Source organism: Sphaeramia orbicularis, chromosome 14 (genome assembly GCF_902148855.1).
Source record: "Sphaeramia orbicularis chromosome 14, fSphaOr1.1, whole genome shotgun sequence".
Taxonomy (NCBI): domain Eukaryota; kingdom Metazoa; phylum Chordata; class Actinopteri; order Kurtiformes; family Apogonidae; genus Sphaeramia; species Sphaeramia orbicularis.
This window is the reverse complement of record NC_043970.1, coordinates 7089775-7108980: the sequence shown is the minus strand read 5'-3', so window position 1 is coordinate 7108980 and position 19206 is coordinate 7089775. Positions and strand designations below refer to the sequence as shown.

The following is a 19206-nucleotide window of genomic DNA, read 5'->3' as shown; positions in this document are numbered from 1 at the left end:
TCAGATTATTACTTTTAACAGACAATGAGGCAGGAGATGATGGTGAGGTACAGTCCTAGCAGGACAGTCTAAAACGCTGAATGTAAAACGATAAACATATCTATGAAAACAGTGATCAGTCATCACCAAATTATGCATGGACATCTATAATCATGTCCACTTTCACCTCTACAAAAATCAAAACCATCAGACTGGTGATGATTGATTGCACATTAAGCTATGTTAAGCTTTTTATATTAAGTGTTTTAGACTGTCCCTCCCAGCCTCATGTCACAGACCGGTGAGGCTTCCTCCAGCCTCCTGGTGTCAGCCGGTCATACAGTCCACCAACAGCCAACTGCTGATGCCTGTCCAACCGTCCGTGTCCTCACCTGTGCTCACCCGAGTCACAAGAGGACATGAGAGCAATCAACGGCATCAATGAGCGCCTAGACCAGTCGGTCTAGGCTATAAATGTTCTCCCAGACTACACTACACTACACTACATTAAATGCATTTATCAACCCGTGAATTTTGTGTCCTTGTCTCTTTATATGGTTGTTGCCAGGCATTAATGGGTCCAGGGTTCATCTGGTTCTGGTGGGGGATGTGCTGCTCTGGCAGTAGGATGGCATGCCAGTGTGTTAACTGTTCATCAGTGTATCTCTGATATGCACATCACTCTGAGGAATGACCTTTTTGACATTAACAGTTCCTCAGTATCACCTCTAAGTGTTGCCAAAGGTTCAAAAGCACTAGAACCATGCATACGCCAGCCATGGAGTTGGCGTGCAGCAATGCACATTTCTACGGTCATTCCACTCTGTACATCTGCATGTGAGCATGGAAAAGACCATACGCCACGTTTTTGGGCATGCTCAAGCTTTGTACATGAGGCCCCAGATCTTAATCCCATAGAACACCTGTGGGATCAACTTAGTGTACAGATTCAGAACCTCATTCTTTCAACAGAGGTCTACTGATCCAAGAGGAGTGGCAGGCCCTTCCACTAGCCATTTTGTTTGGACTGTACATTGTCACTGCTTGCAGCAATTGTCATTTGATGTTTGTTTCCATGTGCTTTTATTTTAAAATTGTTGATCTGTACAAATTCTATATAATTTCATAGCTTCAGAATAAAATCATTTTTATAAATGCCACTTGGACGTTTTCATTGACTGTCAGTACACAACACTTTTTTTCAGAAATATAATGGTAAAAACTTAAGAGTCTCTAAATGTAAAGTGTCATGAGACAACTTTTGTTATCATGTAATATTATATAAGTATATATAAGTATGACTGGCAGTGACGGACACTGACTTATGCAAAGAAGCTGATCTGACACTGGATTGATAGTAGCTTGTTTTTACTGTGTAATTTACCCCTACAGAATACAACTGTGTTACATGCCTTTCGAGAAAGTCTTACAATCTAGGAAAAATTAATCCCTACACCGGAACCACTGGGTATACTAGTAAGTGTAAACATATGTGAAAACTGGCACAAAGTCAGTGTAAGCTTTGTCATAATAATTTACCATGGGTGATTTTTATTTATTTTTAGGTGATAGAAATGTGATGACATATGTTCCCATACCAATCAGAATAAATCAGTTTTATTCTGCAGCGCTGCATGTCCACACTATAGTCTTGTGTCATGAAACTTGAGTGTTGCCACCACTCACGATCAGATTAATACTGAACTTTGCATTTACAATGACCATACGCCAAATTTTCTACCGGAGATTTGTTTGATAAATGTACAAACAAATGCATTTTTAAAGATTTCCCAAGAGGAGACTGTTTTTCATTTTTCTTTAAAAGTTTGGTGGGCACAGTAAGGTAATCTAATTTAGAGATCCTCAACAGTGAATCTTTATGGCGACATTTTACACTTTTCTGGGAGTAATGCTATAATCCACTGGACATTGTCAGAAACCAATCAGACATTCATAGAGATTTAGGTTTTTAATAATTATCTAGTCCTACCATATAGCCCTGTCCAAGTGGCCCCCAGCCTCAGAGGCCTTTATAGATGTGCAGGGTCAGCGCTGAAGGGGCCTTAGACCTTAGACATGAGGCCCTGTCAGCTCAGCATTTCAAAAACATTCTTAACATGTCAACTTCATGTCATCCATCCTCTCTGGAAGACTTTCAGGGTGAGAAAAGGCTGCCAATTCTTACTTGTTCTCTGTTGAAAATGAAGGATGGTGGGGGGTTGCCGTCACCCTGGCAACGAAGCTTCACAGTATCCCCCTCTTTGACCAAGCCCTGGGGTGACTCCTTCCACAGCTCCACCATGGTGGTGGGGTCTGGACACATGCAAACACACAACCAAATCAAATATTTGAAGTTTATTCAGCATCAGAAAGTTACTTTGAGGATTTCCATCTGCTGTGGCATTGTGTGGTCTCTGCTGTCACACCATCTATCTTAAAATGTCCCTTAAGCCTTGTCTATTGTTAGCGACATACAGTATATGTTGTAGTTCTGACTAAATGCCATTACTAAGGTGTTTAAGGGTGTATTCAGACCTACTTTGTTTGGTACTTTTAAAACAGACCAGAGTACAGACTTTTTTTTTTTTTTTTTTTTTTTAACATGTGAATACAAACATGCAAACTTTGATTCAAATTTGTAAATTCCATTTGTAAATCAATAAGCCAAGGCTTCTTTTTAACATTTCAGTGTTTACCTTAGTCTAATAGTATCTAGTAGAACTGCAGGAAGGAGGCAAGGAAGACTTTTCAACATAGAAAACACAGTCAATATGCCTTTGGTTTGAGTTGTTGAGGTTTGTTTTAGTTAGTCGATTCAAGAAGCTACAGTGAAATGTTATCAATTAACAACATCAACATTTGGCAGGTTAAGAGTGTACTGTTTTCAAATAAAATATATTTTGCTTCCTGACTCACATAATTCTTTCCTATAAAATTATGTTTATCCTAGGCCAGAAAAATATTTCAAACATGGATATATTCAGCCTCTATATGTCATGTGCTTAAAATTAACATCTTTACCGCAACCCTGTGTTACTTAATATGTGCAAATATGTGCAGACATTCTGCTATTCCACTTCAGGTGTTTCTTGCAGAATTTTCTGCATTCCTCTTGGGCTATAACACATTTTCATGTTTCACAAAGCTGCCTCATTCTTAGCCCCAATTGATAACCTCAGTTTGCTACACAGACCGCTTTGGTGCAGGTTTTTAATTTAACCTCATTAGTAGTTAAACAGCTGATTAATCAAATTAATAATAAACAGTCAAAACTGGTACAGGATTGTGACAAAGGTATAAACCACAGGTGTCACACAGGTGTTCAGGGGCCACATACAGCCCAATGTGATCTCAAGTGGGCTGGACCAATAAAATTATTAACCTATAAAAAATAATAATCCAAATTTTTCATTTTGTTTTAGTATGAAAGTTAAATTACATTAGGAAAACGTGAAAAACCTGAACAACCATGTACACCCTGAAACATCTTATCTATATCTATATCTCAGCATATTATTAACACAGTTTACAGGTCACAGTGTATCTACAAATGCAGAGTTATATTACATTACATAATATAATATTGAAAAATTGTATATTGTTAAACTTGCACATATTCTCAAGACATTTCATGTTGTTCATATTTGTTCAGGTTATTCACATTTTATTGTGACAGGACAGTTTGTAAATGTCCTGTAAAACAATCTCATAATGTGAATTTACTTTTTTCACATTAAACCAAGGAGAAGTTTTGGAGTTCTTATTATGTTATTATTTTACTTGATATCACATTGAGCTGTCTGTGGCCCCTGGACACTCTTGACTGTTGATACTGTGAGTGTAATTTTTGTACTTTGCAAATTCATCCTGCAGGCTTTATATGTGACCTCCCCCTGTTCTAGAGTATAAAAAGGTGTGGCTGGTAAAGGGTGTTTTTCCTGGAGGTACTGTCCTCATTATGTGTAATGTGTAGTGCACCTTCAGCTGATTCAAACAACATATTTTATGATTTCAAGTAATATGACAAAAAACTTTTAAGTGAAAAGTATCACATCAATACAGAATGGTGACTGACTTTAACTTTATCAAGACATAAGTGTTTGATAACAAGCAAGCTAAACAGTAAGTGAAACAGTTTGCAGATTTACTAATTATCTGGTCAACTGTACCTTACAGTTGAGACAGACAGAAATATTTGTTGAAAGTTTAAAACAAATGAGTTTAATGAACCTTTAGAAACCTTTGGCATCTTACAACAAAGTTTAAAATCCTTCAACTGTTGTTTTTTATTTACAGGTGTAAATATAACACATTGTTATGATAAAACAAACAATAATGTATAGTAAGTTGAAGGGGAGATATTTGACATTATGAGAGTAGTAGGAAAAAACACTCACAATGAACAGTGATGTTAATACTGTTGGACTCAACTCTCCTAATGGCTCCAGGGACTAAGAAGCTGACTTCACAGAAGAAGTGTGCATCCTTGTCCTCTTTAACCACCTTGTACTCCAGTGTACTGTGCACTGAGTAGAAGCCACTGGATTCCCGAGTCACCAGGATCAATGGATTCACATCTGGAACATGGACATGACAGTTACACTTAAGGAACAACAGAGAAATACTACATTGTTAGGCTGAACTGAAAGTCAGGTCAGATGTCAGGTGCCTACATCTAGGTGCAGATATGAGTTCCATGCTGTTCCGGTACCAGGTGATGTTGGGTTTGGGGAAGCCATTCCGAACCTCACATGATGCCACCTGGATAGACAGTGATGTAGATAAGAATTGCGGCAATATACCCCCCCCCCACACACACACACACACACACACACACACAAAACAGATACACCCTACATACTGCATACTAGAGTTAAAACAATCACATAATGGACTCAAATCAATTTTTTAAATTATTCAATCGCAATTTTCCTTAATTAAAGCTTTGTTTCCTTAATTTTGGTGCTGCTAAACATCGGTTCCAGTGTTGTGTTTATTGTAATGTACACAACACCAGGATCAACACAAAGTTGCATGTTAGTTCCATCTTAAGTTGTTAGAGAGTTAGTAAGGTGGATACAAATGTGTTGGAGACTGAAGTGCACATTGTTTGTCGTTGTCATTTGACTTGTTTGTTGTTGTTTGTATCTACAGATATTTTAATATATACTTTTATACTGTTATTTCTATTTCTTGTTTGTTATAACTTGCAAAAATATCAACAAATAAACCTTGATAAAAAAAATGTGACTATTTTTTATAAGTTGTATTTTAGTCACATCTTAAGTTATACTAATACTGTTGTTGTTGTTATTTCTACATAGATTTTTTTGTATATCCTTTTATTTTATTTTATTTTACTTTTTGTGGTTGTTGTTTCAGCTGGTTCTGGAAAAAAAGACAAGTTGTTCATCATTTTTAGACATGTCTGTTTCACATTTTTACCCTTTTTTTCACTTATTCAAATAATTGTTTAATGGAATGAAAGAAAAGTATCGATAGATTAATCAAAATATAATAACAATAATATAACAAAAATAATCAATAGTTGCAGCTCCACTGCATACATATAATGTATAATACATGCTACTTCCTATGTTAGAATACATTAATGTGAACATTAATACAGTGTAATAAGATCATGACAATTTTTCTGAAATAATTTCATATAATTACATAAACACATTATACTATAAATGTTTCTTTTGTGTTTTGTATGTATTTCCTCTATGTTGTCAGATAAAACAATTTGGTCGATTGGGTTGTTTTAAGCTTAAGTATGGATTAGTTTTTTACCATTGCTGGACAAAAACTCAAAAAACATTCATAATTACCTTTTGACATTCAAGTAATCTAAAAGGAAGCAAGGCTGCCTGTTGTTCCTCAGCTGTGTATCCAGATTTAACGTAGGCAGATTGCCCAAATGCCAACACAATTAGATGATCGTAAATAAAACATACCACTCAGTTAAACAAAAAAAGTAGATGACGACCCCACCACCACCAGGACATTTCCCACCCTTACCCACTCAAGAGGTGGGCCTACCTTAGAAAGAAATTCGCTAGTTACTGAGATTCCAGTAAGAACCCCCTCAATCACCGGAGCATCTGGGGTAGCTGGAACCGAGATCAGTGCCATCATTTACACATTAAGCAACTGCATCATTGAAACAAAGATCAACTTTAAAAGACATGCATCCCTTTAAAGACTGAGCCACATTGTTTTGACTGACACAGCATTCACTTACCAAACACTCTAAGGTGGGTTTTTCCCTCTGCACTCCCAGCAGCCAGCCCGTTCACCTGGCAGAAAAACTCCCTCTCGTCAGACAGCTGAACATTCTGAATGGTGAGTTGACTTCCCTGCTGATCAGACATCATCTGGATCCGGCCGCTATAGTCTGTGTTGACATCTGCCATGTCCTGCTCTCCATCACCATAAAAGATCCGCGTCCGTGAGCTGTTACCGGTAGACCTCTGCAGGACACATATATCACACGTATTGTATCAGGTTGTTGGTCACTGAAGCTCACACTTATGAAAAAGATTCCTCACCAAGCACAGTGAGAGAGGGGGGCTGTTTATTATAGGTTAGTGTAAAATGTTAGTTGTATTGATGAACAGAAAGCCAGACCATTGCATAAAGCGTTCTCCCAAAGATTTTCAATGGGATTGCTATTAGAGTTTCACACAAACCATGATTGTGTATTTATTTCTTTTATTCAGGTACGAAATACGAAGTAACCATTAACCTTCAAAGATCCACAAAGCCACTGGCAACCAAAATCATCTACTGATGTAAAATGTTTAATAACTGTTGATCCACTTATTCTCTCAATATATTTAAATAATTGGTGTAAAATGGAGTTTGTCATCTTTTCATGGTCATCAGATATGACCCATTTGGATGTTCAGAGGCTCTGTAGTGAACGTGGAAAAACTGTCATTTTCTACAACATTGATTCACCAGTAAAACTCATGGAATCTGACAAATGACACTGGATGGGAACACTTATTTTTATGTTCAGTTATTGATATTTTTGCTGAAACCGTCACTGTTTTGTCAGTTTTTTCTGTTTCTGATTTAATAATATATGAATAAAATAGAAGAAAATACCTTTCACTGCAAAAAAATATATAAAATATAGAGGATATTATTATAATAAATGTCGATAAATTGCATAAGAAAGGTTAAATAAAGAGAAGAAAATATTTTTGGAACTGCAACAAAAGTAGCACTGGGTCTTTATGGGCAATTTTTTCCTTTTTCCATATCCTACATATCTTCTTTTTGCACTTAATCAAATAAAAAAAAACACACAAAACTATGCTATTTTTCAAGGGGTGGATACATTTTGCATACAACTCTACATTCATAGGTAAATTGTGAATTTTCCACTGGGATGAATCAAGTATCTAATCTAATCTAATCTAATCTAATCTAATCTAATGCTCAGTGTCATTAGATCACATCATGTGGCTATTTCTCTTAACCCTCAAAGACCCACATCTCCCAAATTATTATTATTATTGTTATTATTATTATTATTACTATCTTGTCTTTGCCAAGTGATTTATCATCATTTACAATAATATTATCCTCTGCATTTTCAGTGAAAATCAAGTATTTTCTTGTGTAATTTACTGATCGTGTAAATGTTCAGGAAATTCAAAGGTTTGAACTACAGTGGTGTGCAAAAATATTAGAACACTTGTCAAATCTTAAGAAACTGGTGGTTTATTTTTTTCCCAGAGCCTGAAGTTCAATTTTTTGCCATTGCAAAAGGTAAAAGCAAAGGTACTGAGAGTATTTCACCTACAAATTTATCAGTCCAGTCCTTTTTTTACATTTTACTCTACATTTAGTGTTGCCCCCCTTGGCAACAATCTAAGGAAACTCTAAGGAAACTCTCTGGAATGAGCTTCTGAGAGCGTGGAATGACATTGGGGTTGAAACTCTCAGAAAATACATCGACACAATGCCAGAAAGATGTGCTGCTGTGATTGTTGTCAAGGGGGGCTGAACTAAATATTAGAGTAAAATGTTAAAAATGGACTGGACTGATAAATTTGTAGGTAAAATATTCTCAGTACCTTTGCCTTTACCTTTTGCAATGGCAAAAAAGTGAAATTCAGGCTCTGGGAACTAATAAACCATCAGTTTCTTAAGATTTGACAAGTGTTCTAATATTTTTGCACACCACTGTAGGGATGTAACAATATGAAAATTTCATATCACGGTTATTGTGACCAAAATTATCATGGTTATCATTATCATCACGGTATTGTTGAAATGTGCTCAAAATGTTCAAAAAGTACTTATACACACACTGAAACAATTTAACCAAGTTTTAATTTGAAAAAACAAACAAAAAAAAACAAATAAAATAACATGCACAATTTACTTTCTGACGGCAGAAACATTAAAATATCAACATGTAAACATCAAACACACAAATGTGCATTACAGATTGCACATTATGGCCATAAAAGGTAACTGCACTTTGTGCAAATTGTAGATAAGAACCAAGAAAACTTTTCTTTACATTCAGCGCTCAAGACTAGTCTTACAGTTTTAAGAACTGGTACAGAAAGAACACTTTCATGTACCTTATCTAGAAATCAAATGTGCATATATAAAAGCAACACTACCATTTTAAACAAAGTAATGTGGCAGAAACATTATCCACAATAAACCTTTTAGTGGGGGGAAAAAATCTCCCTTCTGCCATGTTTTCAGTGGCCAAACATTGCAAACTGCGCATGTGCGCTCAAAGTGCTGCTGCCTCTCCAGGTGAAGAGCAGTATCACCATGAGTTTTTCACAGTGCGGTAATTGCGGTAACATGTTTTTAACGATAATTAGAATTTGAAACGGTAATACTAACCGTCGGGAATTTTAGTTTATCATTATACCGGTAATTGTTACATTCCTACTCAGAACACAGAAAACTTTAGAAAAAGTGACTGTTTCTACAAAATATATTGATAACATAAAAACACATCTTTCCATCCACTGTCATTTATCAAACTCCACGGGTTTTACTGATGAAATAATGTTGTAATGAAATGTGGTGTGATGGAATAATGACAGTGTTTCCTAACTCAAACCCAAATCCAAAGATGACAAATTATATTTAACACCAATTATTTACACCAATTAGATCCACTGATCTTATTCAGTAAGATCAGTGGATCAACTGGTATTAAACATTTTAGTTCACTAGATGTTTTTGATTGGGGGTGGATGTATAGGTCTTTATGGGTTATGAATGTTAAAATATTCTTTTTCAGCCCTGTTCTAGGGTCTGACAGTACTCACCACAAACCACTGGATAAAGCTGGGCTTCTGGTTAGTATCAGTGAAGCTGTACCGACACGGAATCTGAGCCGAGTCACCCAGGTACACCTCCACGCTATCATGCATAGTCAGCTCCACCTTAGCCCATGCTACAACACAAATAGAAACACAGGCATATTCAACAACACTGCAGGCTTTCTACATATGCTTGAACACAGTTCAATCTAATTGTCATTGTGACCCTGAGCTATTGTAGACAGAAACACTAGTTCCCTTGGCATCCTCAGAGGAATGCATGGGAGGGCAAAGCAGTTTGACAGTGAGTTGCTGATTTATAGAGCCAAAGCCTTTTTGCAGCCATGTTCACTTGGCTGCTGTTCTACAGGGTCACACAGTTATGAAGAAAAAAAAGATAAGAACAAGAAAAGCACTCAGAGAGCACAGACCTCTGCCAAGACAGATCTGCCCCCCCACCCTCGATCACCACCAAAATTTAATCATCTGTGCCTTGTGCCAGTATCAACATTTCCTGAAAATTTCATGAAAATCCATCCATAACTTTTTGAGTTATCTTGCTAACAAACAACTAAACAACAAACAAACACGCAAACACACAGAGCAAAGTGATCACAAAAAAATCTAAACATTCAATCAAGACAAGTAAGCAATGAATTAAGTACAGATCAGTCTATCTTCACAATGTCTTCTGTTTCCTTTCTTCTGTTTCTCATCTTCTCAAAGATGATTTTTTTTCAAAATTGTAAATTTTGGGGGGGGGGGGGGGGGGGGGGCAGAACTGTCTTGGCAGAGGTCTGCGGTCTCCAAGTGCTTTTCTTGTTTGCTCCTGTTGTGACTTAACGTTGTATGGACTGAAAAACAAACACACGACACATGATCTGTGGACCCTTATACGCAAAACATGGTATGCATAGACTTAACAGAACAGAAGCAAACATTAGGTTCGCCACCTATGCTCTAAAATCTCCTTTAATGTAAACAGCAAAATGCAAAAGAAGTAAGGGACAAAATGTTGTATCCACGTACTCTGTAGATTCAGAAATTAAACATTATTTAAAACATAAAGAAGTCTTATTTTATTACTTAAAACAAAGGCCTACATCATACTGGAAATTTAGATCATTTATAGGTTATTCCTGTACTATTTTACAGGTGTGACCTACTTGAGATCAAACCAGCCTAAAACTAGTTTGACACCATTGACTGTTAATCAGAATCAGTCATCTATTTGAATCATATCATGAATCATCATGAATCATGAATCAGATCAGAGTCATCTATTTGGTGAATACCAAATATGTAAGTGTAATTCTTTGCTGGTAGATTTTGTCTCTAGTATATACAAGACATAACAAAAAGCGTAAAAAATAAAATAAAATAAAATAAAAAGAAGAAAAGTAAAATAAGAAAAAAATTTTGCACGCTGAAAATTGATCCCACGGGTCAGATTGGAACCTTTGGAGGGCTGGTTTTGGCCCGTGGGTCTTATCTTTGACATTCTTGTTCCAGACTCCAGACCATTATATGCTGCTTTACATGTCTCAATGAGGCTCAAGAGACAAAAAAGCATTTTCTCTTCTTCAGACCACAAATAGAGACAGACTCAGTCCGTAACCAAATGTTCCAAAAAGCATACATAATGAAAACTGACTTAGAGACTGCATCTGCATTCAAGTGCAGGATTTCCCCCATTTGATTTAAGTTTATGGCTGCAGTTGATCTGCAGCTCTACTGCTGATAACAGAATAAATCACATCTGACATAATAAGCCAGCCATTCTTATTCAGCCTAATCCTTCATGTCTGCTCAGCCATGAAATGAGACCAAGAGCCTCTAAGATTTAAAACACGCCCTTCAATACATGTTTCAAGAAAGATATTTAAAATTAACAAATTAAAAACTCACCCTTACTCTTTTTTCTTGCTCAAGTTTTCTTTGTTTGATATATTGATTCTAAACATGTTTCTCCAGTCATTCATTCATTCACTTTCCAAGCTGCTTGTTCCTTGTGAGAGTCACGAATGTTGTCAGCAGCTCAACATAGACTTATACAGATAGTGGGAGGAAACTGGTAGGTTCTCGAGTCATATTTTCATTTTCTGGTTGCCATTTGGAGTCTGGTTACTGCCTGTCTATACAATTCTACAACAGAAGTCATAGATAATGGATAACCCTCTAAAAATCCTTATTCACCACTGGCCGTTTGCTTAATACTCTGTATACATCTCATCACTCAGTTCCTGAATGTAGTCTTTCCCTAGATCAGGGATTAAAGCAAAAATTTTTCATCTGACTGAAAATTTTCTTCTGGTCAAAATCATTGGCCACTATTAAAAATGATGCAATACAATACTACTATAGCGTAAAAGTTTACATAGTCAAATTTGGCAATACTGTAAAACACACTGAATGGGAGACTATACAGGTGTAGAAAATTAGTAACATGAATAGAAAAAATGTCATGAATGGTATTGGTGGGGGGTCTGGGGGTCCTCCCCCAGAAAATTTTTAAAGCTTCAGGTCAATTTTGGTGTTCTCTGGTTAATTTTAAAGGGTATGAAAACCTTTGAAGCAAGTGACAATAATAACTAGAAGAAAACCGTACTGCAAAAAATGAGTGAAAAACTTTTTATTTAACAATTTAGAAACTCCTAAAACATAACTCCAACTCCAACAGCACATGAATTTTGGGGAAAATGTCTGTGTAAATGTAACCCTAACTGACTAATCTTTTATTTTTTTCTGCTTTTTGGCACTGAAACCAAAAGTTTCAAGCTTGGTCATTCCGGATGTACGCTTCTGTTTTTTTCCAGTAGTTCCCACCTCAGCACCTTCCTCTACAAACGTGTCCATGATGGGGTTGGACAAAATAATGGAAACACCTTAAAAAATCAACAAAATATAATTTAATATGGTGTAGGTCCACCTTTTGTGGCAATTACAGCCTCAATTCTCCGAGGTATTGATTCATACAACTTGTGAATTGTTTCCAAAGGAATTTTAAGCCATTCTTCAGTTAGAATACCCTCCAACTCTTTTAGAGACGATGGCGGTAGAAATCGACGTCTTACTTGAATCTCTAAAACTGACCATAAATGCTCAATAATGTTGAGGTCTGGGGACTGTGCCGGCCATACGAGATGCTCAACTTCATTAGAATGTTCCTCATGCAATTCTTTAACAATTCTAGCTGTATGGATTGGGGCATTATCATCTTGAGGTGAAGGTGTTTTGGATTTTGTCCAACCCCTGTATATGCTAGCCAAAATAATCTGTACGTTGTCAAACCTGCGTCCACAACCCCCTCCCACCAATATCATGTTCTCTTTTGATTGGAAGAAATTACATCAACTAAAATTACATCAACTGAAACAGAAATTATATTCCGTTCCAGATACTCTTTGAGGGTATTTAAAATACAGTGGCTTTGCAGATACCAAGGGTGTAACTCATTCATTCAGTTTTATCTTCGTACTGTACCACACAGATAGAAATAAGATGCTAAACGGGTCAAAATAAAGCACTTATGCAGTTGGGCGCGTAACCACGTAAGGCCGCGGCATGCACAGCCGCACGCACGGGAAGGGCACATACACACAAACACAAACACACACACTAGTCATATACCGGCAAGAGGAGATAAGCTATGAACCCAAACATGAAGGTACATGTAGATCAGTTCTGTCTTCTTCCCTTTTCACTGTGGTTCTTTCATAATGAAAGCTACTTGTTAGCACTAAACTAAAGTTAGCATCTGGAGGCTGAACTACAGGAAAGCTGAACTTGTCCATGTGTTTCTGAGGCACAGAATGAGCAGTGTTTCCTTCCAAAGAGAAATAGTCATCAATCTGTCCTCCCGACATAAAAATAAAGAAGTCATCTTATTATCATCACTGTTAAACCTATCAGCCCCCTGTGTGTGGCGTGTCTGTGTTAAACACCTGCAGATTCAGGACAGGATCGCGGTGCCGACTGGACTCCGCGAAACACGTGGGGAAGTTACTTCAATATGACTTTTTTCCCCCCTCAATTTTTCCATTTGACGGAAAGCCGTCGTGGTGACGGAGAACTTTAATCCCTGCCCTAGATACAGAAAAAGTCGTGTAGAGTGGGGCTACCTATTTGGTGCTTTAGTAAAATGCAACTTTGGGCCTAACTGTATTTCTTTTAATTAAATTATTATATAGATGCCCTGAGGCATCAATTTGCATCAACTTGAAACGATCCCAGCCCTTCAAACTGCATTGGGGTACCTGTCAAGGCTGCCCCTTAAGCCCACTACTTTTTGATCTGGCCATAGAACCTCAGGCAATTGCCTTGCAAAAAGCTACAGGAGGATTCCAGGGATGCTAAGAAATGGGACTGAGCATAAAGTGGTACTATATGCTAGAGCCCGACCAACATGGGATTTTTGGGGCCGATACCGATACTGATATTGGGGGCAAAAAAAAGCCGATATCCGATATATCAGCCGATATCCGATATATCAGCCGATATCCGATATGTCGGCTGATAACTGATATATTGTCCGTTATATGCACCGATATAGGGATGCACCGATTCCAATACAAGTATCGGGTATTGGCTCTAATACTCAGTGTGTGTACTCGTATTTGTACTCATAAAAGTAATCCAATACAAATGCATTGATATCACTTACGGCCGTGTGACATTCACAGTTCAGTGCAGCAGGTACGCGGCAGTGGAATAATGTGCGGGGAGTGTGAAGAGTGTGGAGATTTTTCAAAATAAATGCCGGTGATAAAAGTAACACTGACTGCAAGTAACGTTAAAGACACAGACAGATACGGACGGAGCGTTCTGTCCATCCCCTGTGTACATTCCATCCGTTTTCCAGGTGCTGGCGGATGCGTACCCAGACAGAGATGGGTACGGAGTGGTGCAGACCATACCACCAGCTTCACCTTTAAACCTTACCAGCGAAAACGCTGCAATATTAGTATCACATTAGTGTTGCCTCTGTCGTCTCCATGTTTGTTGTTACTGACTTTCTTCTTCTTCTTCTCAAAAAACTTTACTCTTCTTTGTGGTATTTGTCCAGTATGGTTAATTAAGAGCAGCGCCCCCTGGTGGATTAATTGAGAAACGCTCATTCCAACACATTAAATATTAGTGGTAGCACCTTGTTCTGGTCAGACTAATGACAACGACAATAAAGCACATTTACAAAAGGAACTAAGAACTGGAACGGGATTATTAAGTACTCGTATTGGTACTCGGTATCGGCAAGTACTAAAATGTAAGTACTCGTACTCGGTCTGGAAAAAAGTGGTATCGGTGCATCCCTATTGATATACACAGGATATATACTGTACATGAACATAAATTCTTATAATACACAAAATACGATTCAACACAAAGAAGCAGAAGACTACTAAATTAAAATATGGAAATTTAAGTCTGCACTCTGCACATGCTCAGTTTAGTCCTTAGGCCACATGGGAAGTTGTAATGCTGTGAGGCAGACACGTCAAAATTTGTGAGGGAAAACATAATTTTGTGGTAAGTCATATTTTTTGCTCTAATTATTTTTGTGACTGCATAGCTTGCTTTGTAGTTGGACTCATTAAAGGTAGGTGTCCCTTACATTTTAAAGAATGATTTACCAAACAATTTTTATGTCACTACTATAAAATATAAACTTAGATCTTTTTCAAAAGTCTGCTCTCCCCAGCATAAAAACTACCACATCTACAACCTGTGGTTCCCCACAGGTCACATACCAGTCTAATATCAGACTATTATACAGTGTTTGAAAGTTGTGCAAATTATCTTTGTGAGATAAACACTTGATCCACCTGTTCACAATTATCTAATATAAGATTATTATATCCTGTGTAGATCAATGTTCATATTTCATATATCGACCAATATATCGGTCATTGGCCAATATCAGATATCAGCCTGGATATCAGCTTTTTTTAGCCCCCAATATCCGCATTGGCCCCAAAAATCCCATATCAGTCGGGCTCTAATTTAAATGTTTCACTGACTGACAATGCTCGGGACACTATTTTCAAATTAATTAATACAACATAATTTTATGCCAGTCACTGTCTTTTGCAGTTTAAGGTTGTTCACATAGCACACTGGTCCAAGGTCAGACTGTGATATATTTATCGAGATGTGAACCCCCGCAGCGACAAATGCTTATCAGGTGATGGCTCCCTTATTCACATGTTTTGGTCATGCCCTGCTCTTCAAAGATACTGGAAAGATGTGTTTCAAACTTAGCGGGCTCTCTTATAGATTGTCATTGGGTGAGGAAATAAAGAGTACAAACAAATTTGTTTGCATTTATCTGTCTTTTATATTTCTATCTCTGCACAGAAAATATAACATATACAGTATGCACAAATAATAACAACAGATGATGTCGGGCCCGGTTCAGGGAGAGGTGGGGGGTGGGATGGTATAACATCATACGCCCGTACAAAGTGAAAGTGAAAGTGAAACTTAAGACGCTTTACTAATTCCTCTATGTCTCCCACTGTTGTGCACCTCATTTTCCTTTCACCTACCTTTGGAAACTTTTATTTGAAGGCGCAGGATGTTTGTTGCCTCCCCCAAACCAGGCCCGCTGGTGTGTTTCTGCCTCTGTGCCATGTTGGCTACATTCTAAACCAAAATAATGCAGCGTACGTGTGACAACATCACGCATGCTCAATGAAGGCGGAATCGATAAGCAGAATTGTTAAGCAGGCAGGCAAATAATTCCAAGGAATTGAGCTACTGAGCTACTGTCCAGTAACTGTACTAGAGCCCGACCGATTAATCGGCCCAATTGTAGCGTATCACCAATTAATAACCCCTTTAGCCTGGTCGGCCCGCCTGTGGGCCGAACAATTCTATTAATATTCATCTACAATAAAAATATAATAAATAAGGACAATGGATGTTTTTTTCAACTTCTGCTCAAAGTTTAGACCCTAATGTTAATAAAAAGTACATCAAAAGTGTATTTTAGTGCAAACTTTAATGTTCAAACATGATTTTTAATCTTTGTGGGGTGAAATACACACTATTAAAAATCTCCGACATGAACAATTAATTTATGCATATCATCGTCAATCCAGCCGTGATGCAGCCATGTTTGTAGTCCTTTTAAAGAGGAGATCTTACTGAATCGATTGACACCAAGCATTCAATGAACTACAATAGCCATGAGGGGTGAAACCCCTGCGTAAAATGCCTCAGGCAAGCGACCTGCGAGGACCTTTTATGCAGGGCGCACAGAGTTACAGGTAGCCGTGTATGGAGTGGATGTATTGTTTGAGATTTGTTTGTTTTAGCAATATTTAGTCAGTTTGTTTTTAGTTTTAGGTAGTTTTATTGAGTTTTAGTGAGTGGCAGTGTATTTTATTGAACGTCATTGAGTGTTAGGTAGGTTTTGTTTTCTTGTAAACAAGAATTGTTTGATCAAGATTAGCGTGTGGACCTGTTGTGAAAACAATGGCGAAGAAGGCGTACCAGACAGACAAAGACATGGCAGCTCTATTAGCAGAAATTCAGAGACGGTCAGATGTGGAACTCTCTGACTCATCTGACCCCGACAGCAGCGGGGGTGCCGGGTCAGTGGAGGAGGCATTATTTCAAATGGACATCGACGCAGTATATGAGTAACTGTTTGTTTCTTTGAAATTGTTAACTATTACTTGATGATTTCTGTTTATCAAAAATAAAAAAACAAAACATGCACGTCATTTTACAATATATACATGCAAACACACATTACACATTGTTGACTGTAAAGTTGTAATTTTTTCAGCTTCATTTCTCATTTTATTGTTATTCCTACACATCAGTAGATAAGTTTACAAACAATGGATCAATGAAGTTTTGAGGATTTATTCACTTTGTCGGTCAAAAATAAATCACATTGTAACAGTTATTTCATGAGAAGTTGTAAAGAAAAAAATGTTATTCCAACTTTGTGGGCAATAGTAATAATAATACTCCTCAATACTATTGAAAAGTATTTTTACATATTTGAACTACATTTATCTATTTATTTTGGCTAAATGTACATATTTTATTATGTATTTAGTCCCAAATAATTATTGTCTTCATTTCTCATACCCAGCAAGAGGAAAGTGAGGTCACCGGCCCATCTGGGACATATGTGTCAAATGTGATTATTTGTGTAATTGTATAGTCAAGTTGACATCATATAAAAGTTCAAAAGTTTGGAATCACCCCTATTTCTCCCTATGTTGACATATCGTATCCAGATAAAGGTCTGTATGACACAAAAAATTCTACCCATGAAACAATTATATATTTTGCTTCAGAATTACTTATGGTTTATTGTGATATAAATTAGGGCTGCTCGATTATAGAAAAAAAAAAAAATCACAATTATTTTAGCAATAATTGAAATCACGATTATTAAAAACAATTATCTGTTAACCTTAAAGTTGTTTATTTTTTTCTTGCAAAACAATGTAAAATATACTCTTTAAACATAAATAAAGCTTTTAACCACTAAAGCAAAGTATGTTCACTTTTGTACGAAACAAAAAAATCTTTGAATGCAAATAAGTGCACTGTAAATTCAAGTATGTTTCCTTTTGTAAATAAATAGCGCACTGTAATTAAACTGCTATAGACTTGCCATAGAACTGTACCAATTAAAAAAAAAAAAAAAAAAAAAAACTCACGTAAAGTGCAAATTATAAATTCAACTATGTTCTATGTAGTATGAAACATAGTAAATTCAGTGGCGTGCCGTGAGGTTTCAGTTAAGGCCTTCGTATGCATCAGCCATCTACAATACGTACGTTAGGGTTATACGGGTTAGGATTAGGTTAATACGGGAGTTGCAGCGTAAAGAGATTCAGAAACTGAAGATTGCATATGTGTTTTAGTTTTTCATAAGATTATGATAACGGTGGCGGTGGTTAAACTTTAAATGTTTAAAAAGATTTGTTGTGTTAGCGGTCGGTGCGAACACAACTACGAAACACTTTTTGCACGAGATGTGTTTTTGCTCTTCGTATTCTTCATCAAACCCAAAGTGATTCCATACAATTGAATTTCACTTGCCTTTTTTGTTTACCAAGCACTTCTGCTGTGATTCTCCTGCCATTTGTCCAGACCACTAGGTACAACTTTCCTCTTGGGGTGGACCTGCTGGCTAGCTGGCAGCAGTAGCTTAGAGGGGGGCGGGGCAGAGCAGCTCATGGTAGCTTGCGTGCGCGTGAATTAAAACAACTCAAAATTAATAATCGTTTTTTCTCGATTACATAATTTTTGTAATCGTTGCGTCTAATAATCGAAATCGTAATTGAATTTCGATTAATTGCACAGCCCTAATATAAATGTTTGGACATAAAAAAATACAAATTGATAATGCTGAGCCAAAGAGTGCAGCCAAATATCCCTGCCATGTTCAACCAATGGCATGAATATTTAACAACCCTCATTCACCCAGCATGTTCCATTTGTATTTTTTTATGGCCAGAACAATCACAAAACACTAAACCAGAAGTCTAAAGCAAAAATATATAATAGTTTCATTGTTAGAATTGTTCTGTCAAGCATACCTTTGTCTGAATATGATATGAACATAAGGAAAGAGAGGGGTGATTCCAGACTTGAACGGTAGTGTATGCAGTACTGCTTCATCTTTGTATTCAGATGCTTTTCTGCTCTTACAGATTGATGTAATTATCACTCCTTTGATATTTTTCTAACATCTATTTTCTGTTTTCAGACAGCTCTCATTAGGATGAAGACTACATTCCCCCAGCACCAACGCGCAGGCTAGTGGACTCAGAATCGTCATCATCTTCCCCTGACCAGTTTTGAGAAAGTTGTTAATCAAACTACTCAATTTGGAGACTAAATGATACATTTTGTTATGGTTTTATTGATTGTGCACAAAGTG

At 37.0% G+C, this 19206-nt stretch overlaps 1 protein-coding gene across 3 annotated transcripts in view; it reads right to left on the bottom strand.

Moving 5' to 3' along the window:
• mcama (melanoma cell adhesion molecule a) overlaps window positions 1–19206 on the bottom strand; it is a 181912-nt gene that overhangs the window by 75384 nt on the left and 87322 nt on the right. For all 3 annotated transcript variants that reach the window (XM_030153912.1, XM_030153910.1, XM_030153911.1), the window contains exons 2-7: window positions 9300–9427; window positions 6227–6455; window positions 6025–6095; window positions 4653–4740; window positions 4377–4556; window positions 2165–2292 (exon numbers count right to left, since the gene is read on the bottom strand). In XM_030153912.1, coding sequence (XP_030009772.1) covers window positions 2165–2292; window positions 4377–4556; window positions 4653–4740; window positions 6025–6095; window positions 6227–6455; window positions 9300–9427 — 824 coding nt within the window. The remainder of the gene's footprint in view (window positions 1–2164; window positions 2293–4376; window positions 4557–4652; window positions 4741–6024; window positions 6096–6226; window positions 6456–9299; window positions 9428–19206) is intronic.